The following is a 22,233-nucleotide window of genomic DNA, read 5'->3' as shown; positions in this document are numbered from 1 at the left end:
GGGCTGAGCTGGCCACACACACACACACACACACACACACACAAATTTTTTTTTAAAAAATGGAAAAGCAGGTTCCAAAGAAGATCCAAAGACATCTGGTTTAAAACAGTCTCATATTCTTAATGAAAAATAGCCTAATTAAAAAAAAAAAAGAAAAGAAAACCACACAAAAGGTATTTAATGCATACTTCAGTAATCATATTGTTGAAGGTCAGGTTATTGTTACTCTACAATCGTTATGTGATGTGAGATAAGGAACCACTAGCTGGGGGATATACCAGTCTACTTCTACTATTCCCTATTCAGGGGAGGAGAACTTATGGCATGCATGCCTCAGTGGGCTGTCTGTGATCCCTGAAAGCTCTAAAAGGTTTATGTCCTTGAGAATCAGGTTTCTCCATAGAAGAAAAAATAAAAAACAAAAATACTATTGTTCTGAATTTGAAAAGTAGTATCAATATGAAGTCATGACCTAGTCACTAAAAAACCCTAGAAAACAATGATCAAGCCAGCAGTAATAACGTCTACTCTCTGATCTCCAAATATCATTTGGAACCAGGGCTAGGTGAGAAAATGTAGGCACAAGAAGACCCATGTCCATCATGTCACATGATAGCAAGGAAGTTCACCAAGACTACTAGAGCTACATTAGAAAGATACAGAAGCCAACCTAAAGAAGCTGTCATACGAACAGAATGCAACAAAAAGTATGTTTATATCCACAAGTTCACAATGATAACAAGAAAACCTAACTGATTGCTAATAAAATATGTTATTTTGAAAAACAATGAACAAGGGGCAAGGTTCCTCTCCTGTCCCTCTCTAGGACAGGAGCTTTCTTTCCCCCAATAAATATATTCTGCTCTTAACCTCCACTGTTCCTAAAATTCATTCTTCAGTTTTAGAGAACACCAACTTGGCCCGGGTATCTTTCAGGTTGGAAATTTCATTCTACAATATCATTTGGAGGTCATCCACCGAAATCATTGGACAGAGGTTAACACTTTGCTTTTCTTCATAGACTCTAGATTGGGCCTCATTTAGGTAACAAATTTTCATGCTTCAAATGTTGATAAAGTCTCTGTTCTATAGTCATGCCTGTGCCATGCCCACTTGCCATGTGACTCACTTTTGCATTCGGTCCTGGATTTAATCAATTTTACCTGAGCAATTGTGCTTGTAATCTCATTGGCTGAACATAGTTTTGTCCCACCTCATGCCCACCTAATAAGCAAGTTTCCATGTGCTTCACCTTAGACCCATGTCACCACATGGTTTTACTTATAAAAAAACCTGCAAGACACAGCTTCGGGGACAACCCACTCAGCTCTCCCTTCTGGCCCTCTCTTGAACAGGAGCTTTCTTTCCCCAAATATATTCACCTCTAAAAAAGAAAAAAAAAAAAAAAAAAAAAAAAAAAATGAACAGAAAGATTCAAAAATTTGCCTTCCCTTTCCTTTGAGTTTTTAATGAGTTTTTTAATGAAAATATTCCAAACAAAAAAAAAGGAATGAAATGCTAAAACTAGAATATTTAATTTTTTTTAATTTTATTTATTTATTTATTTATTTGTTGGGGGGGAGCAGCTCAGCCCACCAGGGGGCGGGGCGGGCTGGCATGTGGTGCTGGGGGATTGAACCGCAGTCCCTGTGCTTTGCTATGCTTGTTCTAAGTAGGTGCTTTAGACCACTGAGCCATCTCACCAGCCCCAAAGGGAGAAATAGGCTCTTTCTTTTCTTTCTTTTTTTTTTTTTTGCGGAACTGGGGATTGAACTCAGGGCCTTGCACTTGCCAGGCAAGCGCTTATTCTACTGAGCCATCTCCCCGGCCCTAGAATGTTTAAATAATAAACAGATTTAGGCACTATTAGCACTAACATGGCTGGGGAGATAGCTCAGTGGCATAAGGTCCTGAGTTCAATCCCTAGTACCAAAAAATAAAAAGAAACAGAAAGTAACACTAAGAAAGAGAGGCACACAGATGTTGTGTATCTCCTGAAGGAATATTCAATTACCCATGGGATAACTTTAACCACCCTCAAATCTCGCAACCTGATTAAGATTGACCGTCTTCAAAAAAGGAAGGAAGGAAGGAAGGAAGGAAGGAAGGAAGGAAGGAAGGAAATTTAGCCCCAAATCTGATCAAAGACTCTACATTCAAGAATCAATTTACAGGTCGGCAGAACAGGTTAAACTGCACTGAAGATGGAATCAGCCAGCTACAGAAGTAAGACAAAAACCAAGACAATGGGCCAAGGAGATAGCTCAGCAATCTAAGCACCTGCCTGGTAAGCACAGGGACCTAGGTTTGATCTTGGTACCCATGCCAGTCCCACACAGAGCAGCCACCAAAACTGGGCATGATGGCACATGCCTATAAATCCCAGTACTGGGAAGGCTGAGACAGGAGGATCACTACAAGTCTGAGCTGTGTAGTGAGACCCTTACCAAATAAATAAATAAATAAATGATTAAAAAAATGAAAAGAAAAAACCAAAAAAAAAGCAACAACAAAAAAAGAGCCTCAATACTGAAATATTTTTAAATGCAAACAAACGGGGCTGGCGAGATGGCTCAGTGGTCTAAAGCACCTACTTGGAATAAGCTTGGCAAAGCACAGGGACCGCGGTTCAATCCCCCAGCACCACATGCCAGCCAGCCCCGCCCCCTGGTGGGCTGAGCTGCCCCCACACACACACACACTCTAAATAAATAAACGTTTAAAAAAATAAATAAATGCAAACAAACTTTCTGAAATTTAAGGATATTTCTTCTTTACCAACTTTGAGAGAAACTTAATTAAGAGGCCATTGACTGTGAAACATTGACAATAATAGAATATTATAATAACATTAGAACCTGTATTTTATGTTTAATACACTTTAAAACCAAAAATATCACTGATAAATAAAAATCTTAAAGTGGAAAAAAAAGAAAAAACCAAGACAAACAAGTCATTTCCTTCAACAAGTAATAGTACACAAGTAAAAAATGGAGAAAAATAAAAAGAAAATGTATTGAACAAAAAGATTTCTTAAATATATGAACCAATTCTATAGGCCAATTATCCAGATTTTGATGCAAGAAAATGTTAAAAAAAAAAAAACTGGAATTTGAACACTGAATATTAAGAAATTTTACGGGCCAGGCATTGTGGCCCGCCATTTGTAATCCCAGCACTTGGAGGCTAACAATAAGTCCAAGGACAGCCTAAGCTACGTAATGAGCAAGGCCAGCCTAGGCGACATAGCGAGCAGCAAGACCCTGTCTTTCCCCTCTGCCACCAAAAGAAATTTTATTAGTGTAATAATGGTGTTGCAAATACATTTTTTCAAAGTTCTTATTTTTTAGAAATAAATTCTGAAATATAGGATGGCATAATGTTAATAAATTGCTTAAATATACTACAGAAAGAACTAGATTTAGATACAGATGAAACAAAAGTGGCTATCATGACTAAATGTTTCAAATGAGGACAAGGTAAACTGAAGTTCATTACACTATTAAATCTAGCTCCCCTTTATTTCAAATTCTTTTCAACAGAAGTTTTTGATTTAACAAACCATAACCAAGTTTTAGACAAAAAAGAATAAAAAAAAACCCTCACATGAGTATAAAAGCAGAAATTCTTCAAATAATAGTATTTCATTAAAGTATTAATATTAATTAGGAAAAAAACTCAGGTTAACATCAATTTAAATACCATTAAATTGTTCTGCAAAATCTTAATAGAAATACAGTTTTTTGCACTTTAACTTGTGTAATATAATTTAGACAATAAAAACTGAATACTAAAAATCTCTCCTTTGAATCATCTCAAATAACATAAAAATTAATGCAAAAACTGTCCAACTTCACACTTTATGCAGTAATTTTAAAAACAAAAATCATACAAATACACATTTTTTTTTTTAAATTTTAGGGAAAGGTCTACAGAGTATTTAGGGTCTCACTACTTGATCAGACTCATAGTGATCCGCCTGTTTACAGCCTCCCAAGAGCTGGGATTATAGGCACATGCCACCACATCCAGTCTCAAACGCAGTCTCAGCATGCCCCGGGGGCGGGGCCGACAGCCCCTGGCCCCCAGCCCCTGCACCTGCTTGCAGGCGCTTTAATCTGCTGAGCTATTTGGCCAGCCCTAAATATACATTTCACATGGTAAACTCACAATGTTGGGCATATTTTTAAGCTTAATTCTTTTATAAGGGAGCATGTGGGAAAATTGTTTACCTTACTAAAATGAAGTTAAACATTAAAATCTAGGGGCTGGAGAGATGGCTCAGTGGTCTAAAGCACCTACTTGGAACAAGCTTAGCAAAGTACAGGGACCACGGTTTGATCCCCCAGCACCACATGCCAGCCAGCCCCGCCCCCTGGTGGGCTGAGCTGGCCCCACACACACACACACACACACACACACAATAAATAAATGTTAAAAAAAAAAAAACATTAAAATCTAGATAGTTTTAAACTTATAATTACATAAAAATTTAATGATACACTGAAGAATTTCATAATTATTATATTTTGGACATATTATCTATAATTTATACTGTCTTATAATGCCAAAACAATGTTTATCACCAAACCATCCACTGACGAAAACATGACTCTCAAACTTTTTTTTTCGTATTTTTTTAGGGAAGGGTGTACAGGGTGTTCAGGGTCTCACTACTAGATCAGACTCATAGTGATCCGCCTGTTTACAGCCTCCCAAGAGCTGGGATTACAGGCGCGCACCACTACACCCAGTCTCAATTACCATCAGCAAGCCCCAAGGTCAGGGCTGGCAGGGCAGGCCCAGGGATTGAGCCCCTGACCACTGCGCCTGCTTGCAGGCACTTTAATCTGCTGAACTATTTGGCCAGCCCGATTCTCAAGTTTCTAAGGCTCTCAGATAATAAGATGAGATGCAACTCTTAGAACATATTTGGGTCTGGGTGTGGTGGTGCACACCTGCATAATCTCAGCACTTTAGAGGCTAAGCAAAGAGGACTGCAGCAAGTTTGATGCCAGCCTGGGCTACACAGTGAGTTCAAAGCTAGCCTAAACTACATAACAAGATCCTGTCTCAAAAATAAAAAAAAAAAAAAAGAGTATTTGAGGATAAAGCTATTATTTCAAGTTTTTAAAACAGTTTAAAAAGATATTAATGTGTCTATCTAAAACAGGTAATAGTATCTTGTATAAAACAGGACTCTATCTTAGACATGTTACAGATAAGTCATCTTTTTGACTGACAGCAGAGACCAAGGGTTACAATGACACAAGTAAGAAGAAAAGTAGCTAATATGACTTGCTATCAAATGTGCACTACCTGGCTTAGGAAGCAGATGAGCTTTGATTGAATGTGATGGTTCACCAGAGCCCAACTTCTCTTCTATGGCTTGTGAATAAGTTAATTCTTTAGAGTCTTCCTTCTTTGAGTTTTTTTCTTTCTTCTTCTTGTCACACTCTAAGCTCTCCTTGAGATCACTGCTGAGTGTTTTAAGATCGCACTTTATATCCAATTTATTTATTAATGCAAAGTCACCTGCAACTGCATCTTCCATTGTAGAATCCATGGGCTCATCTATAAATCAGAAGAAAAAAAGCCCATCAGCCAGGTCATTTGACACAGTCAAGATAACCATCAGACTACCGAAAGCCCCATTATCCACTGCAGCAAGGACTACAGTGTAGCATTTTTCTCACCTTTCAAAGTAATGGAACCAGACTTAAAACTGTGGCAGCCTATCAGGAGAATGCCAGACCCTTTGCCTACTGAGACCAAGCTCCCAACCATGGAACATAAGAAAACTGATATGTCTAATTCTGTCTTACTTATTTAAAAGAAAACTGTGACCCAGAACTTCCAACCAGGGCTGGAGAGATGGCTCAGTGGTCTAAAGCACCTACTTGGAACAAGCTTGGCAAAGCACAGGGTCCGCGGTTCGATCCCCCAGCACCACATGCCAGCCAGCCCCACCCCCTGGTGGGCTGAGCTGGCCACACACACACACACACACACACACACACAGAGTAAATAAATGTAAAAATAAATAAACAAAAAAAAAGTTTAAAAAAAAAAAAAAAAAGAACTTCCAACCATTCCCCCTACCCACTGGCCATGTCAAGAAAGATAGTGACCTTGAAAATAGTATGTTGAGGGCAGCAGCAAAGGGAGCAAAGCTGCAGACTGAGCTGAACCACGCACCCGGGCTGCTGAGTGAGGACAGAAAGGAACTAATACTGTTCAGTCCTTGGACTCGGTAGTTCTTTCTTATAGCTGTTTAAGCTTTTATCTTAATGAATTATGTATCATATACAAACAATTCAGAAGCCCATAAATCAAAGAAATCCATAATAAGCCAAATAACTATGAAAACTACATTAAAAGATAGAAAACTGAAAAAAAAACTAAATTTTGATGCTTACAAAATCATCAATTTACAGCATCCTCAAAGTTTATCTGCATATTCATTCATTAATTAGGCTATGACTCCTGGACACAAAAATAATTGTATATTAATAGCAAACTCCAAAAAAGTACACCTTTAAAATGATCTTCAAGGGGCCAGGGAGATGGCTCAGTAGAATAAGCACTTGCCTGGCAAGCACAAGGTCCTGAGTTCAATCCCCAGTTCCCGGGGGAAAAAAAAATTTTTTTTTAATTTAAAAAACAAAATGATCTTCAATTTTCTTTCCAAATTAGACTATTCTGGTATATACAGTATTTCCTATAATCCCGGTTTGTGGGGCCATCAATAACAGTAATGTCAGTGCTATTAGTGATGCTCATCACCACAGGAGTGGTACAGGCCCCTCTTCCCACCTAACATGAGACATTTGAAAGTGAGAACCTTGGAAAGATACATCCATTTACAGTGAACAGTTTTTATACTCAATCTCATCTTACCCTCATAATTTCTTCTGAAAAGCTCCCCTTTAGCCAAAAATTTCAACATTTTTTTTAATACTTTCTTGTGTGATTTTGATGGTTGAAACTGTAAAGGCCGGCACCTAGGAAAGCAAAGTAAGTATTTCAAAAGTAAACGAAAAAATTTTAACAAAATACAGTCATCTCCTGCTTGAGATTCCTGGTTAAAGGTAAGGCTTACTATAGCCTAATCTATTCTAAATTTCAACTCCTAATTTGAATAAAATTACCCTTTAAGAGATTTTTTTTTAATATGTAAAATCACATAAACCATAGAAAAATGGAGAGGAGAAAAATGTTTGTAGCTGGAAAGCAGATGTACAGGAGTAACTGACTAAGCTGACCAAAGAAAGTTGAATCTTGTTAACAGAAAAAGCCCGTAAGGTAACAAATTTCTGTATATTTACCCTAAAAGTCTTAGGGATTGGTAAGACCTGCTAAGCAAAAGTAGGTATAAAAACAGAAGGAACCCCTTAATGAATGCCTGTATTCAAAGCAATTACAATTGCAGACTTCATTCTTCATCTGATGCTACACAATCCCCCTTTCAGTAAAAAGCAAAAGATAAGGGCTCTTACATGGCAAAAACACTATACTAAGCACAGGAAGAAGTGACATCTACATTCTAAATGCTGAGGTTCCCAGCCCAGCTCCAGAACATCAGCAGATCACACTTGCTCTTTAAAATATGAAGCCTAAAAACACAGATGTCAGATTCCCCACCAGAGCAGCTCAGCTTGATCAGCCTCTCCAAAGCGCACAGAACACAAGGCTCAGTTGGGTCCCCAGAATTTCCAGTGGAACACTGAACAGAGTTGGAATTACCAGACACTTGAAGGGGGCCAACTGTCTACAAACAAGTGTCAAACTGAAGAAAGCAATTTGGAAGAGAGCTTTTTAAAAATTCCTCAGAAAAAAATATCTTATTTATCTACACACACACACTGACAGATGATATAAAAAATTAAGGCTCTTAATTAAACTTACTTTAAGGAAGGTTTAGAAAATAAAGATATTTTGCACAAGATTCAGTAAAGAGAAGAAAAACTGAAAGGAAAAACAGAGGATAAGTTGAAAAGATCAAATATCGGAATAAAGGTGTCAGAACAAGAAAGCAAGCCCTCTACCAGAACTACACAGTGGTCTGGAGTTCAAATGCCCACCAAAGCCTCCCGTGTTCAGAGGTGAGGCTTCTGGAAGGTGACTAGACCGTAGGCCCACCACGCATCAGTGAGCTGGTCCACTGATGGTCACAGCTGAATGTGCTCTTCGGAGTCGAGCCTGGGGCGAGGCCACTCACGGGAGGCCGGACCTGGAGCGTACACTCTTGCCACTAGCTCGTCCCTCCTGATTTCTAGTTGCCACGGGTTGAGCAGCTCTGCTCCACCATGCAGGTTAAGCTGTGGAGCCAGCCAGCCATGTATCCATGGACTGAGACACCTCTGAAACTGTAACTAAAACAAACTTCTCCTCCTTTAAATTGTGGGTATCAGCTATTTGTCCCAGCAATGGACAAGTGACTAATACAGAAAATTATGATCCTAGTCCTGAGAAAGAACATATTTCAGGCAAAGATACAAGAATCAGAATGCCACCTGACTCATCAACAGCAGTAAAATAACAATGGAGGTTAGCCTCCAGAATTCTAGAGGGAAATTATTCCCAACTTCATACTTGTATATCCAACTAAACTAAAAGCTACATTTTTGCAGTCAATTAAAACATTTTCAGATATAGGGTGTCAACACTGCAAAGTCTTGCCAGGCTGGCACAAGCCTGAAATCTGAACACTGAAGAGGCTGAGGATCACCTTGAGTTTGTGGTCAGCCTGGGATACACAATGAGTTCAAGGCCAGCCATAACCCTGTCAAACGGGAAGAAAAAAGGAGAGAAGAGACAGACAGACAGACAGACAGACAGACAGACAGACAGGGAAGGGGGAATGGAGAAGAGAGAAGACAAGAAAAAAAGACAGGCAAAGTCTCATGCTGTTTTTCTCAGGAGCCTATCAGAAAATGTGCTTCTCTAGAACAAGAGAACAATCCAAGATAGATGATATCCAACTTGAAAACCAAAGAGAGTCCCAAAGAAAATAAAAAGAGATCCAAGAATGACAGTATTGAGGACAGTATGTCCATAAAGGACAGTATGTCCATACCAGAGATCATCACAAGGCTCTTGGGAGTATCAGAAATAAGGCTGACGCAGCTAAACAACTCGGAGAGAACTTCAAAATAAATGCAGTTAGGTATACAGACTAGTATAAAAGCAAACAAGATAATCACTAACTTCTAGGTAAAGCAAACACTTGTGCAAGAAATCATAGGCTACGACACAGCTCAGCTGTAAAGCACATTTACATGGTCATAATGTAAATCTTTATAGTTTGTGAATACATCTACAGAAAAATCATAGTATTTCTAAGGTAGAAGTTCGTGATGAGGTTATAAAGGAGCCTGAATGTGACAGGGGAAACAGGAGTGAGACAGTTGAGTAGTAATGGAGGAGGTTAAAAAGGAAAAGAGCAAGGACAGGCACATGCCAATGCATGCTCAGCCCATGTAGGAGCCAGCAGGGCCAGGCAATCGTTCACAGGCAGCACAACCGCAAGCACCCCCGTGAGGCAGGAAGCCTGCGCCCACGGTGAGAGGTGATGGCTGCGCTTCCCAAGGTGCAATGCCTGCCTCACTGCCACTGTACCCAAAGGGTGAAGGGCTGCCCCAGAGGTGTAGGGCTGCACCTACAATCTCATGGCTGGTGGAACTGTGCTGTGTGTTTTATCTATCACCTAGGCCTTTTCTCTTGATTCACTGATGTCATAATCAGAAAGAATTAAAATGAAAACAGCAATGTGACCGACTCTATCGGAGAAAGAGTAGGGAAAAGCTATTAAGATCTTAAAGGCTGAGTTTTTAAAAATCTCACACTTAATAGTAGTGATAAAAGAAACTAATCCACAAGTTATTTTCTTGTGAGAAGCAAGAAGAGGCCTTCCCCTTTTGATTCTAATCTCCCCCCCCCCCCCAGTGACACAGCATAAATCACGGACACCAGAATAACGTAGACCTCAGAAATCCTGGGAAGTACATATTACACAGGAGGGAAGACCAGGGCACTTCCCACTGGCTCTGGAAGCTAAGGTGAAAAATATGAATTATGTGTCTTAAAAAAGGGACAAGGCCAACCAAATCTGAATCCTTGGAGCTTCCCCAGGCAGATGCCCACAAGTCCATCGCAAGAAGCAGTACAGAGAACTCGGCGACCCCAGTGTCCCCAGTCATGCCATTCAGGACGCTAAAGCCTTCATGCAAGCAATACTGCAAGAAACTTTCCACAGGCTGTCTGTGACACTCCACAAGAAAAGAACATTGAGAAATGGGAACTATGATATGATTGTCATTATGAAAGCACTTCAGACCAAAGGCTGTAAAGCCCTTGTGTGGGACAAGCAGAAGGATCTCAGTGTCACTGCTACCACTAATGTCATGGATTTCACCATGAATCTACCCTCTAGTGTGTGCTGGAGATCACTCAAATTGCCTCACAGGGCAGCACAGGGTCTGCATTCAAGAGATGGGTAGAAAGGAGGTCAGATACTACAACTTTCACTAATTCAAGATCCCCAAGTATGCTGCAGATGAGGGTAAGCTCATGAAATTTTTACAACATAACTTACAAGAAAAACTGAGAACTCATGGGCTTCCATTCATGGGGGGCGGGGGCTGATGTATGACACACTTCTAGCCAAGCCGCCCTTCCCTTAACCCTCCAAGCCTCAGCAATGTTCTGTAGCCCTGCGGCAGTCTGCCCTTGCCACATCCCAGAATATCTCATTGGCTTCCCCTTCAGATTTGCCATCTAACAAGTGTACTAGAAGAACCACCCAGTGTTGTCTGTGCTGGCAGAAAGAAGGCAGAAGATCTAAGTGCAAGGCATCAAAAGCCTCCATTCTGCTTCCAAGAAGAGACAGTAAGTAAGGTGGATCCTAGCTTACTCTCCCTTTCCATGAGGACCTGACACAGGCTCCACTGCATCATCACTGCTGCTCTAGACTCATCAAAGAGGCTCCCTCTGCTTCCCTCTCCTGTGGTACCTGTGGGTGTGAAGACAGTACATAAAGCCCAATGACTAGCTCCAAGGAGCCAGTAAGCTTCTCTCAGGAAGTCATCTCCCAAGCTCCAACAACAGCACCACGAGCCAACTGAAACTTTTGTTTGTTTTAGAGAAGGTCTCACCTTATCACTAAATTGTCCAGGCTGGGCTCAAACTTCCAGTCTTCCTCCCAGAGACTACAGGCATGTACCATCATGCCTGGCTCCATCTGCAACACTTAACGCCACCCCTTTCTCCAACTGCATGAGTGGTTTATGGCCAGCCTTGGAGTTTTACAGTAAATATCTCTCTAATATTCCAAGTCAGACAGTGAAACCGCACAATATTCTAGCCAAGAGAGGGACAAGATACATACCTAAAAGGATGTAGCTAAGACATACAGTGACTTTACTCCAGTTTGTCCCTCCTATTTCAGTACAATCACTTAGGAGGCTCTGGCAAAAATTTTTTTTAAAAGTCTACTGTTAGGGGCCGGGAGGATGGCTCAGTGGAATAAGCGCTTCCCTGGCAAACCCAAGGCCCTGAGTTCAATACCCAGTTCCACAAAAAAAAATAAAATAAATAAAATAAAAGTCTACTGTTAACGTCAAATCCCACGAGTCTGGTACGGAGGTGATGAGAAAAGTAAAATGAAGAAAAGCTTTTCAGAGTCTAAAGGCAACCAGAACTGGTGGAAACCCTGAGTGTGAAGGCTGAGTCACGGTAGTAACAAGCAATTGAGCCCCCAAGTTGGATGGTATGTGTGTTACAATACAGGACCTGGGTTTGCCATCTACATGGAGTTGCAAATCAACTGACCCACCTCCTACCTCGTGAAATAGTTGTAAATCATTTTTCCCCTGTACCTCTGGAAGACAAAAGGAAAGAGGACATAAAAAGTTACACTACACATGTCAGCAAAGAGGCAGCGGTGTACTCCAGGAGCACAGGCAGGGGCGACCAATCAGCCCTTGCAGATCCTGCCCTTGATAGATCTAAGAACCACCTCAATGGCCAGACTTCAGTAGCACAGCCAACTTACATCCTGCATGTTGATCCTAGGCCAACTCACAGGGGTAGCTGGGACTGGAATGAGAATTTACCTCTTCTGCACATGTCTTTTCATCCAAAAGGCCATCCTCTATGCTGCATAAGACAGGCCCCACACACACTATGCCCTCTCCAGTTGGTACAGACTCTTCTGCCCCATTTTCTACACCAGAACTGCTGGGTACCACAGGCAGCTCTTTCTTCCTCTACAATGACACTTCAATCACACCAGCTAAGAAGTTGCAGGCAATACTGCTGACTGTCACTAGATGGGTCCATCAATGACAGTGAGCCATTTTCTAGAAAGAGGAAGAAACTAATTCCTTTCCACAAAGCTACTTGGGCCTGTGCAAATGGCAATTTAAAGTAGTACTGTGTAAATGGAATCCCTGAACCAATGGGATACATAAAGGTGTTTAGGTATTCCAGGTCTTTCTCTGTTAAGATCCAATTCAGGGACTTACACTGATGCCCAAGAGCAAAAAGCCCCAGAACTTTTGGTCCAGGCCCAACCCTGATACTCAACAAGGGGCAACCCCAGGCTTTTTCTTGTTTATTCTTTTTTTTTATTGGATTTCTAGAGTTTATATGTGATATTTTGTTTACCTATATATTAACAATGGAAATCTCCATGAATGTCTTTGCCAGAATTCTATAATTATGTAAAGAAAATAAGCATTAGTACACTGCTGCTTATAAAGAGCCAGGCATGGTGGTGCTCACCTATAATCCCAGCACTTAGGGTCTGGGGAGACAGCTTGGTGATCTAAGTGCCTGCCTGGCAAGCCCAAGGACCAGGGTTCCATCCCCAGTACTGCTGGGGATTGATGCTGTCCTGGCCCCAGAAACCCGGGCCCACCGTGCCAGCCACCAAAACTGGGTGTGGTGGCACATGCCCATAACCCCAGCACTGGGGAGACTGAGACAGTAGGATCACTGTAAGTCCGAGTTGCATAGTGAGACCCTGTACCAAATAAATAAAGGATTAAAAAGAAAAAAGAAAAACCCCAGCACTTAAGAGGCTGAGACAGAAAGATCACTGAGTTCAATGCCAGCCTAGGCTACACAATGATTTCAAGGCCAGTCTGAAATATATAAAGAGACTCTTTGTCTCAAAAAAACCAAAAAATTAACTAATTTTTAAAAAGAGAAAAAATAAGTGTTGTATAAACATCTTTAAAGCTCCTGCAAGCAGGTGGGGGGGGGGTTAATCCCTGGGCTTGCTGTGCCGGCCCTGCCCCCAGGGCATGCTAAAAAAAAAAAAAAAAAAAAACGGCAATTGAGACTGAGCGTGGTGGCACACGCTGTAGTCGCAGCTCTTGGGAGGATCACTACAAGTCTGATCTAGTAGTAAAACCCTGACGACCCCGTAGACTTTCCCTTAAAATACAAAAAATAAAAATAAACATCTTACTTCAAGATAAGCAACAAAATCAAAAGAACTAGTTAAGAGAGTTGCTGGGCACAGTGGCACACGCCAGTAATCACAGCTACACAGACTGAGACAGATTTGTAACTTCAAGGCCAACTTGGGCAACTCAGCAAGATCTCTTCTCAAGATAAAATTTTTACAAAGGGGGCTGAAGATATAGCTTAGTAGTAGAATGCCCCTGGTTGAATCCCCAGTATTGAAAGAAAACTTAAAAGATCTGAAGGTAACTGCCAATGTGAAGGATTTCAGAGACATCTAAATTCCAAAATGAATTTTACAGATTTGGTATTTTATGAGCACGTATAATTTTTTTTTTTTTTCCCATGTATTTGGTATAGGTTTCACTACGCAGAGCGGACCTGCAGTGATCCTCCTGTTTTCAGCTTCCCCAGTGCTGGGATTACAGGCATGTGTTACCATGCCAGTCCCTGTGTCCAGTTCAGCGCGCCCAGGGACAGGCCAGCAGGGCATATGGTTCTGGGAATAGGACCTCAGTTCCTGCACTTGCCTAAGCAGGCACTTAATCTGCTGAGCTATCTTGCTGGCCCTGGGCATGTATAATTCTAATTTTTTTTTTTTTAATTTTTTAAAGTCATAGTCAGAAAAGTATATTCACTCACGTGCTGGGAAAACTTTTGCCAAGCAAGAAGTCAAGTTGTAAGATATTGCTGCCATTTCTTTAAAAGTTCTTATTATAACTACTATAATGAATAAGCAGAAGAAACATGGAAAATGATTCCATAAGATTAATAGAGAAAGGGGCTGGTGAGATGGCTCAGTGGTCTAAAGCACCTACTTAGAACAAGCTAAGCTAAGCAAAACACAGGGACCGCGGTTCAATCCCCAAGCACCACATGCAGGCCTGCTCGCCCCCTGGTGGGCTGAGCTGGCCACACACACACTAAATAAACAAACAAATAAATAAATATTAAAAAAAAAAAAGATTAATAGAGAAACTATTTAAAGAGTAACATTCAGGAAATGTTTGATTCCACTGAAATATAAAAATTACATCATACAATTACTATTCTGCAACATTAGTTGAATCTCTTCCCATAGACAGCAACATACCTGGGAAAGTAGTTTACGCATAATAGGTACACAATGTATTTTACTTAACCAACTGCAATGGGCTCCCCACTCAGTGTTAGGGATTAACCCCAGGGCTTTGTGAATGCCAGACAAGTGCACTTCCTCTAAGCTACAACTCCAGGCCTTCAACTACTTATTTTTTAAAGAGGGTCTCAGTAAGTGGTCCAGTCAAGCCGCAAAATTTTAATCTCCAGTTTAAGCCTTCTAATTAGCCAGGATTTGAGGCATGAACATTCTCTGATTATAAAAATTTTAAGGTTCCAGCCAACCCACTACAAGCTTACTTGAGCAGAATCTTGCCCATGATCCAGTAAATTGCTAATTACAAGAAAATGACTTTGGTTTTATTTTTTTTTTAATTTTTATTTATTTATTTGTATGTGTGTGTGTGTGTGTGTGTGTGTGTGTGGCCAGCTCAGTCCACCAGGGCGGGGTTGGCTGGCATGTGGTGCTGGGGGATTGAACCGTGGTCCCTGTGCTTTGCTAAGCTTGTTCTAAGTAGGTGCTTTAGACCACTGAGCCATCTCACCAGCCCCTGACTTTGGTTTTAGAGTCTATCATCTCCTGTTTTTTTTTTCCATAATTTTATTGAGAAACAAATAGCAATGAGATAGTCTCAAATGAAATTGGTATGACAGTTTCAATAATTAACACATTGCATACTCTCTTCCTAGTGGTTATGTGCTGTACAAGATGCAGACATATCTTATTTACAAACACTGTTAGAACAAATCCCTCTATTCATTAAGAAAATGTAACTATATATCTATCCTAACCATTTTGAATACACAGCTATAAAATGGACATTCATCTGTATCCCTTTTTGTTTAGTTCCATCATTTGAATAATATAGGTGTGTTAACTCAGCTATCATCTCTTCTTAACCAGGAAAACTAAATAAGGACAATAAAGCTATTATTTAACTGTATTTTGTATTCTTTGCGTAGTAAGCAAAATAAAGCTACTGATCAGTATATGAATATAGCATCAGTATACAGAAAATTCATTTGCATTTTCTTATAAAGAATGTCTACCTAAAATAAAAATTAACACTAAAGAAGTGTAAGATTCTGCTTTAAAACTGTATATAACCAGGCCAGGCACGTCTGTATGTGCATGTCTGTATTCCCAGTGCTGGGGAGGCTGAAAACAGGTGGATCACTACAAGTCCTAGCTGGGTAGTGAGAACCTGTACAAATTCATTAAAAAAAAAATTTTTTTTGAACATAACCTTCATATTACAGATCCTCTTTGTATTACTTAGTCTTACCTTATCGTATATTGAGGACAGCATGTTTGATTCATGACAGGCTTGTATACATATCTCCCACTTCTAAAATTATAAAAATAGTATGTTAATTTCTTACAGACTTCACACACGTACCAAAGCATATTAGTGGATCACTAAATTAATGATAAAAGTCTAATAGTGTGAAAACACATTTATATTTAACTGCTCTTCACAGCCTAAATAATCTTGCAGGTAGGTATACAAAAGAACAGAACCCAGCGTTTTCTTTCCTAGACTTTTTAGATAAATCACCAGGTTAATCACCTCAACGTCTTCTCACCAAACGTGCAAGCCCTTCAAAGCCGTCACCTATCCCCAGTACCTCAAGGCCCATGAAAGAAGGAGAGCATGATTCGGTGGGAGCAATGCACACATGCACTGGAGCTGCAACAGCCACACTCGGAGCTGCACGGGTGCCAGCAAAGCACTGTACCACAGAACAGTCCTCAGAGTCCCGACCCCAGTTATGAGGAGCTACTTACCTCTCAAACCAGTCAGTTTACACTGTTCCCTCTATATCCTGCCAGCCAACTCTCTCCATCTAAAATGCATCTTAAATCTGTCCCCTCCTCTCTATCATCAGTGCCACTGAGACACCAGTGCTTCTCATTTTGTATCTGTATAGCTCGACTACCTGTGGAACTCCTCTTCCTGCTTCCATGACCACCTCTCAAATACCTCTCTGCCAACTGAATGATTTCTTCCAGAACATATACTATCACATTGCACTTTCATAAATCTTTCAATGGCTTCCTTCTACCATAAAAACAAAATATAAAAATTTCCTTATCATGGCATACCAAATTCTTCAACATCTGATTTTCTGAGCCTTATTCTTAAATTTAGAAAAAAATTTAACTTTTCTAATATTCTTCTTTTTTTAATGTATTTAATGTATTTTTTTTTTATTTTTTTTTTAATTTATTTATTGTGTGTGTGTGTGTGTGTGTGTGTGTGTGCGCGGCCAGCTCGGCCCACCAGGGGGCGCAGCTGGCTGGCATGCGGTGCTGGGGGATCGAACCGTGGTCCCTGTGCTTTGCTACGCTTGTTCTAAGTAGGTGCTTTAGACCACTGAGCCATCTCTCCAGCCCATTTAATGTATTTTGTATAGGGTCTCACTCCACAGCTCAGACTTCTAGTGATTCTCCTGTTTTCAGCCTCCCCAGTCCTGGGATTACATGTGTGCAACACCACACCCGGATCAGTGCGCCTCAGGGTAGGGCTGGCACAGCATGTGACACCAAGGATCGAACCCTGGTCCCTGTGCTTGCTTAAGCAGGCACCTAGTCCACAGTCCACTGAGCTACCTCACCAGCCTTGACTTTTTTTGTTTTTGTTTTTTTTTTAATGGGGAAGATGAGTAGGGTCCTGTAGTTCAGGCTGGCCTTGCACTCAATATGTAGCCCAAGTTAACTTCAAATTCACAGTGATCCTCCTGCCTCAGCCTCCCAAGAGCTGAATTACAGGTATGTGCCACCACATCCACCAGGAAAACATCTTAAGCACAAACTCTATTTCTCAATTTTAAGAACCTGAATAGCAGAAAACATCTTTGAATTAAAGAATGTTTATTACCTTCGCCATCCTCGATCTATAAGATCCTGGTAATCTTGCACTGTCATGGAATGTGCCCACATCCCTGAAAAAATGTGGTGTGTTAATGACAACAGGTTGAACTTGCTTCGGTTTTAAACTTCCAAGTATCTGTCTTAGTAGTACCGGTGTTGAGGCTAAAGCTATAGAGCACTGACATTCTAGAAATAGCTTGTCCACATTTAACATTTGCTAATTCAGAGTACGACACCAATGAAAATAAAATATACTTACTTTAATTTAAAAAATCAAATATATAAAAGTAGCAACATCTAATTACTAGTCCACAGTCTACGACATCAAAAATCTAGATTCTCATTGCAATCAGACTGCATCTCACCTTCAAGCTTTAATAATAACCCCATTAATTCACTGGCCTCTTCAGAAGAATTAGAAAGCAAATTTTTGGTGTATATTAGTTCTCACTTATAAATATATAATTATATACCTGAACATTAACAGTAGGACACAATTACACTTTGATATTTTTTCTAAGTAAGAAACAAAGTGACCCAAATGTCTAGGACACAAGACTACAAGAACTGTATGAGGGAAAAATTATTTAACTACAGGGAAATCAAATGTGAAATCATACGTGAACCAATGTTAAAAATGGAAACGGATTTTCCCCTTTTGTAGTTAATAAACTGTATTAGAGATATGCAGAGACACAGATAGGCCTGGCAGTAGTGAATATATGGAGAGAAAGCACGGCAGTGGAGTCCGACAGAAACGCCCATGCACCTGGAAAGCACTCACTGATCCCAACAAACTATAAGCCCAAATTTCACTCTCTGTAATAGAAATAACAGATCAACTAATGAATGGGACGGTGTCCTATAATAGACTATCAGAGGGGGCCGGGGAGATAGCTCAGTGGAATAAGCGCTTCCCTGCTAAGCGCAAGGCCCTGAGTTCAATCCCTGGTTCTGCAAAAAAAAGAAAAAAAATAGACTATCAGAATAGAAATCGAAATGACAGACACGTACTTATTTCCCTAAATGAAAATGTTCAAGGCAGATTTCTCATTGAAAACTTGAAACACTGACTTCACACTGGGCAATTTTCTCTTACTAAAATTATTGGACAAGGCTATGAAAGGCCTATTAAAATGTTCATTTTAGGCATGTTTAATGTAACTCATTGATAGAGATTTCATGGTTACAATACAAAAGCTATGAAAAAAGGGAGGGAATGGAACCCCTTTCACTCCAAGGCAACCACTGCCTCGACTATTTGGCATGCTTCTAGGCTTCATTCCACTGCAATCACATGGCAAATGCCTTTTGCGTCCTGTTTGTGTCTGTTTAACCATCCACGTAAATGCCATACTCATTTGTCCATTTAGCGGGCATTCATTACCGTCCATTCAAATGATTGCGTAACCGTCTGCTCCAGACCGTTGCCCGTAACTGTCTACTTCAGGCCAAGCACCTAACAAACATGTCCAACGAATAAGTGGGTGTGCCATAACTGCCTAAGCCATTCCCCACTTGGAAAGAGGGCCTTAATTTATATTTCTACGCTCATCCTGTTTTCCACCGCGCTGGGTCATTCCACTAAAGTAGGAAAGGATTCTACACTCCACATTTGCCAATGCATGACTCGGCAGAAAACAAACGCGGATAATTTCTCTGGAAACTTCTGTGCTTCGCAAAGAAACCTGAGTCACGGAAAAACAAAGCTGTGGGCTGACTGTGTCCTCGAGTGGAGACAGCTGGAGAAATGACATTGCCTGAGGACCCGGCAAAATGTCAAACATCAGCACCGACAGGCTGCCTGACCGGCGGCCAGGGTCACCCGCGCCTCTTGTCTCACCCCGCACGCACGCTGTACCGCGCAGCACCGCGCGGTGCGCGCTCCCGCAGCGCCGGGGCTCGGCCGCACCCGCACCCGCACCCGCACCCGCACCCGCCCGGGCTGGCCGCACAGCGCGCTCCCCTCCCGGGCGCCCGAGGGCCTCTGACTCCGGACTCGAGAGGAGGTCCCTCGGGCGCCGGTCCGAGCACCCACCAACTGCGGGGCAGCCGCGCTCGGCCCAGCCCTAGAGCCACCCTGCGCGGTGGCCGCCGCGTCCACCGCACAGAGGCCGCCGCCGCCGCCCGCTCACCATTGGAGCGGCTTCCCGACTCGTTCTTGCAGTAGCCACAGCGGTAGAAGTCTTCGCCCTCGAAATACTCTACGATGCTGGGCGAAAGCGCGCTCCAGGAAGCCATGGTCCCAGCCCCGCCTAGGCTCGGCCGCCCAGCCCCAGCGCGCCCGGCCGCCGCCACCCCACAATGCAGCGCGGCGCGCGGACGCCCCCGAGGCTCGTGCGAAGCCGCTCGGGCGTCCCCAGGCCGGGCCCAGCCCGGCGCGTCTCGGGGCTGACGCCGCGCGCGCCATCTTGGCCAAGGGCAGCTTTCCGCTAGTTCCTTCTCCTTGAGGGGCGGTCGCCGTCAGTGAGGGTGACGCGGGCGGGCAGGCGGGCGGAGGGCGCTGGGAGGGAAGCCAGCTAGGAAAAGACGGTTGGGAAAGGGGAAGTCGGAGTTGGGGCGCGAACCGCCCTTACCCGCGGCAGGGCCCGCTCGGCCGGAACGTGGCGGACACCTGCGACGGTCGGCTGCTAGGCGGACGCCGCAGCCTGCGCCGCAGGACACTCACCGCAGGACGCCTTGCCCTCGCCGGAGCCGCAGTAGCCGCAGCGGTAGCCGGCCTTGAGGCCCTCGTACTCCACCACCGAGGCCATGGCCGCCGCAGGGTCGATGCGAGCGGCCCCGCCTCTCGGGGCCCGGAGGGCTGACTCCGCGGAGTGCGGAGGCCGGCGCGGGAGGGTGCAGGGGAGGCCGGGCCGGGTCCCGGCGCCCCCCAGGCCCTGGGTGGGGGCTGATCGTGCCTTCTGGCCGGGTGTGTGGCCGCACACTGGATCTGCAGGCCTTTTCGGAGCTGAGAGTTATCAGCCCATCTCATAGGCGAGGACACTGACCCTCCCAGTCAGTTTCACCTAATCATATCCTGCAGGTCTCAGATTGAAGATTACCTATCAACTGGCATAAATGCCCCTAGTTGTGGCGACATGGAGGCATTCTGTGAGTGCTGAGGCTTCTCCAATAGAAAATTTAGCACTTTAGACCGGACATGGTGGCACACGCTTGTAATCCCAGCCCTGGGCTCAAACAGGAGGATCTCCACGAGTCTGAGCTATGTAGTAAGACCCTGTACCAAGTATATGAATCGTTTAAACCAAATAGCTCCGCGGATTACAGCGCCGCAAGCAGGTGCAGGGGCCGGGGGTTCGAGGTTGCCATGCCGGCCCCTCCCTGTTCCCCAAAATAATGAAGAAAAAGAAAAGAAAATTTTACAAAGGAAATTTACCACTTAAGGAAACAGTCTGGTGGGCCTGCAATCCCTGCCAGCCTGGGTGGAGCACTTGCCCAGAAGGGGCAGCCCCTTTGGGTTCAGTCCTCAGGAGGATTACCACAGGTTGGAGGCCAGCCTGGACTACAGGAGACCCTGCCAAAACACACACACACAGTCCCCAATACCAACAAAATGAAACAAAAAAGGCAACAGCTATCAGAGCCAGTTGTCTTCCGCCCAGCATCACATTTCACAACTTTTAAGAAAGTGAAAAAATATATATATATGTATATACATATATATAATAAATGTAAACATTTTTCAATATTCAATTTTTTTTTATTTTACTGACCAAATGAATTCAAATATAGATTGAATTCAGCTCAGGGCCCTCCAGTTGGAAACTGTAACATGGAACGCTGCAAAAAATGGAAGTTTTAGCTTTTTGGTTTTTAGATATACGCAGTTTCTCCAAACTTCTTCCCACTGAGCACATAGCTAACACCGGCTCCTCTGTTTAAGAGGATGCAGATACCAGTTCCAGGAAGCCAGGAACCAGGTTTCTTTACAGGAGGATGAGCAGGAAGTGATCAAGCAATGTGATAAAGCACTGTCTCTGGGCTCCTCTCCTCTGTTCCTTCCTATAAAAGACCTATGCCCACCTGTAAATGTTGAGATGGTGATTTGAGGCAAATAGGCTCTTCCTTCCCCTTGAAACTAGCTCAGTAAACCTTTATTTCCTTCCAAATAAAATCTGCCCAAAAAATAACACATTTCAGCCATTCGCCAATGGCCAGCGCTTTCTATAATCATAGAAGCCAAAGGTAATTTGTATTAATCTCATGGTGTCGCAAAAAAATTAGTATCAAAATATTTACACGTTTTTCTTTTCCTGATATATGCATGTTTTGGGTGATTTCTATATATGGACTCCTTCGATTTGGTCAGCTGTGAGCAGATGAATCTGAATATATAAAGCTAAACACAAAATTGTTTTTTGTGTTTTTGAGACAGCATTTCACTATGCAGTTTAGGTTGCCTTGAACTCACTTTGTAGTCCAGGCTGGCCTGGAACTCACTGTGATCCTCCTGCCTCAGCCTTCCAGGTGCTGGGAACATAGCTGTGTACCACCACACCCAGCTAAAACCATGATTTTAAAGAAGATACATGACAATAAGAAACTGGGACAAAGTATGAATACAGTACTTCAAGGTGATAGGCCTTAATCTTTTCCTCTATGCGCAGATAATTCACATCCATTTGGTCTTACAGTCAACAATAATTTTTTTTTTTTTTGCAATGTTTAAAAAGTGAATCATAAACTGGGGATATAGCTCAGTGGCATAAGTGCTCCCTGGTAAGGGCAAGGTCCTGAGTTCAATCCCCAGTACCAAAAAAAAGTCATAAAATGCAGAAAAACAG

At 42.5% G+C, this 22,233-nt stretch overlaps 1 protein-coding gene across 7 annotated transcripts in view; it reads right to left on the bottom strand.

Annotated features, from left to right (window-relative positions):
- The window catches only part of Ate1 (arginyltransferase 1), a 217,264-nt gene extending 196,796 nt beyond the window's left edge, over positions 1 to 20,468 (bottom strand). For 4 of the 7 annotated variants that reach the window (XM_023708958.1, XM_023708960.1, XM_004625609.3 and 1 more), the window contains exons 1-5: positions 19,582 to 19,757; positions 17,454 to 17,517; positions 15,858 to 15,920; positions 6,901 to 7,004; positions 5,320 to 5,574 (exon numbers count right to left, since the gene is read on the bottom strand). In XM_023708958.1, the coding sequence (XP_023564726.1) occupies positions 5,320 to 5,574; positions 6,901 to 7,004; positions 15,858 to 15,920; positions 17,454 to 17,517; positions 19,582 to 19,687 (592 nt within the window). In that variant the 5' untranslated portion in view covers positions 19,688 to 19,757. Of the gene's footprint in view, positions 1 to 5,319; positions 5,575 to 6,900; positions 7,005 to 15,857; positions 15,921 to 17,453; positions 17,518 to 19,581; positions 19,758 to 20,114 lie in introns of those variants that run through there. The other 3 variants (XM_023708959.1, XM_023708962.1, XM_023708961.1) reach the window with 3 other exon arrangements.
- Between the last annotated feature and the right edge of the window lie 1,765 nt (positions 20,469 to 22,233).

Source organism: Octodon degus, unplaced genomic scaffold, assembly GCF_000260255.1.
Source record: "Octodon degus isolate 3935 unplaced genomic scaffold, OctDeg1.0 scaffold00010, whole genome shotgun sequence".
In the NCBI taxonomy this organism is placed as follows: Eukaryota; Metazoa; Chordata; class Mammalia; order Rodentia; family Octodontidae; genus Octodon; species Octodon degus.
Note: the sequence above shows the minus strand (reverse complement) of the source record. Positions and strands in the feature narration are given on the sequence as shown.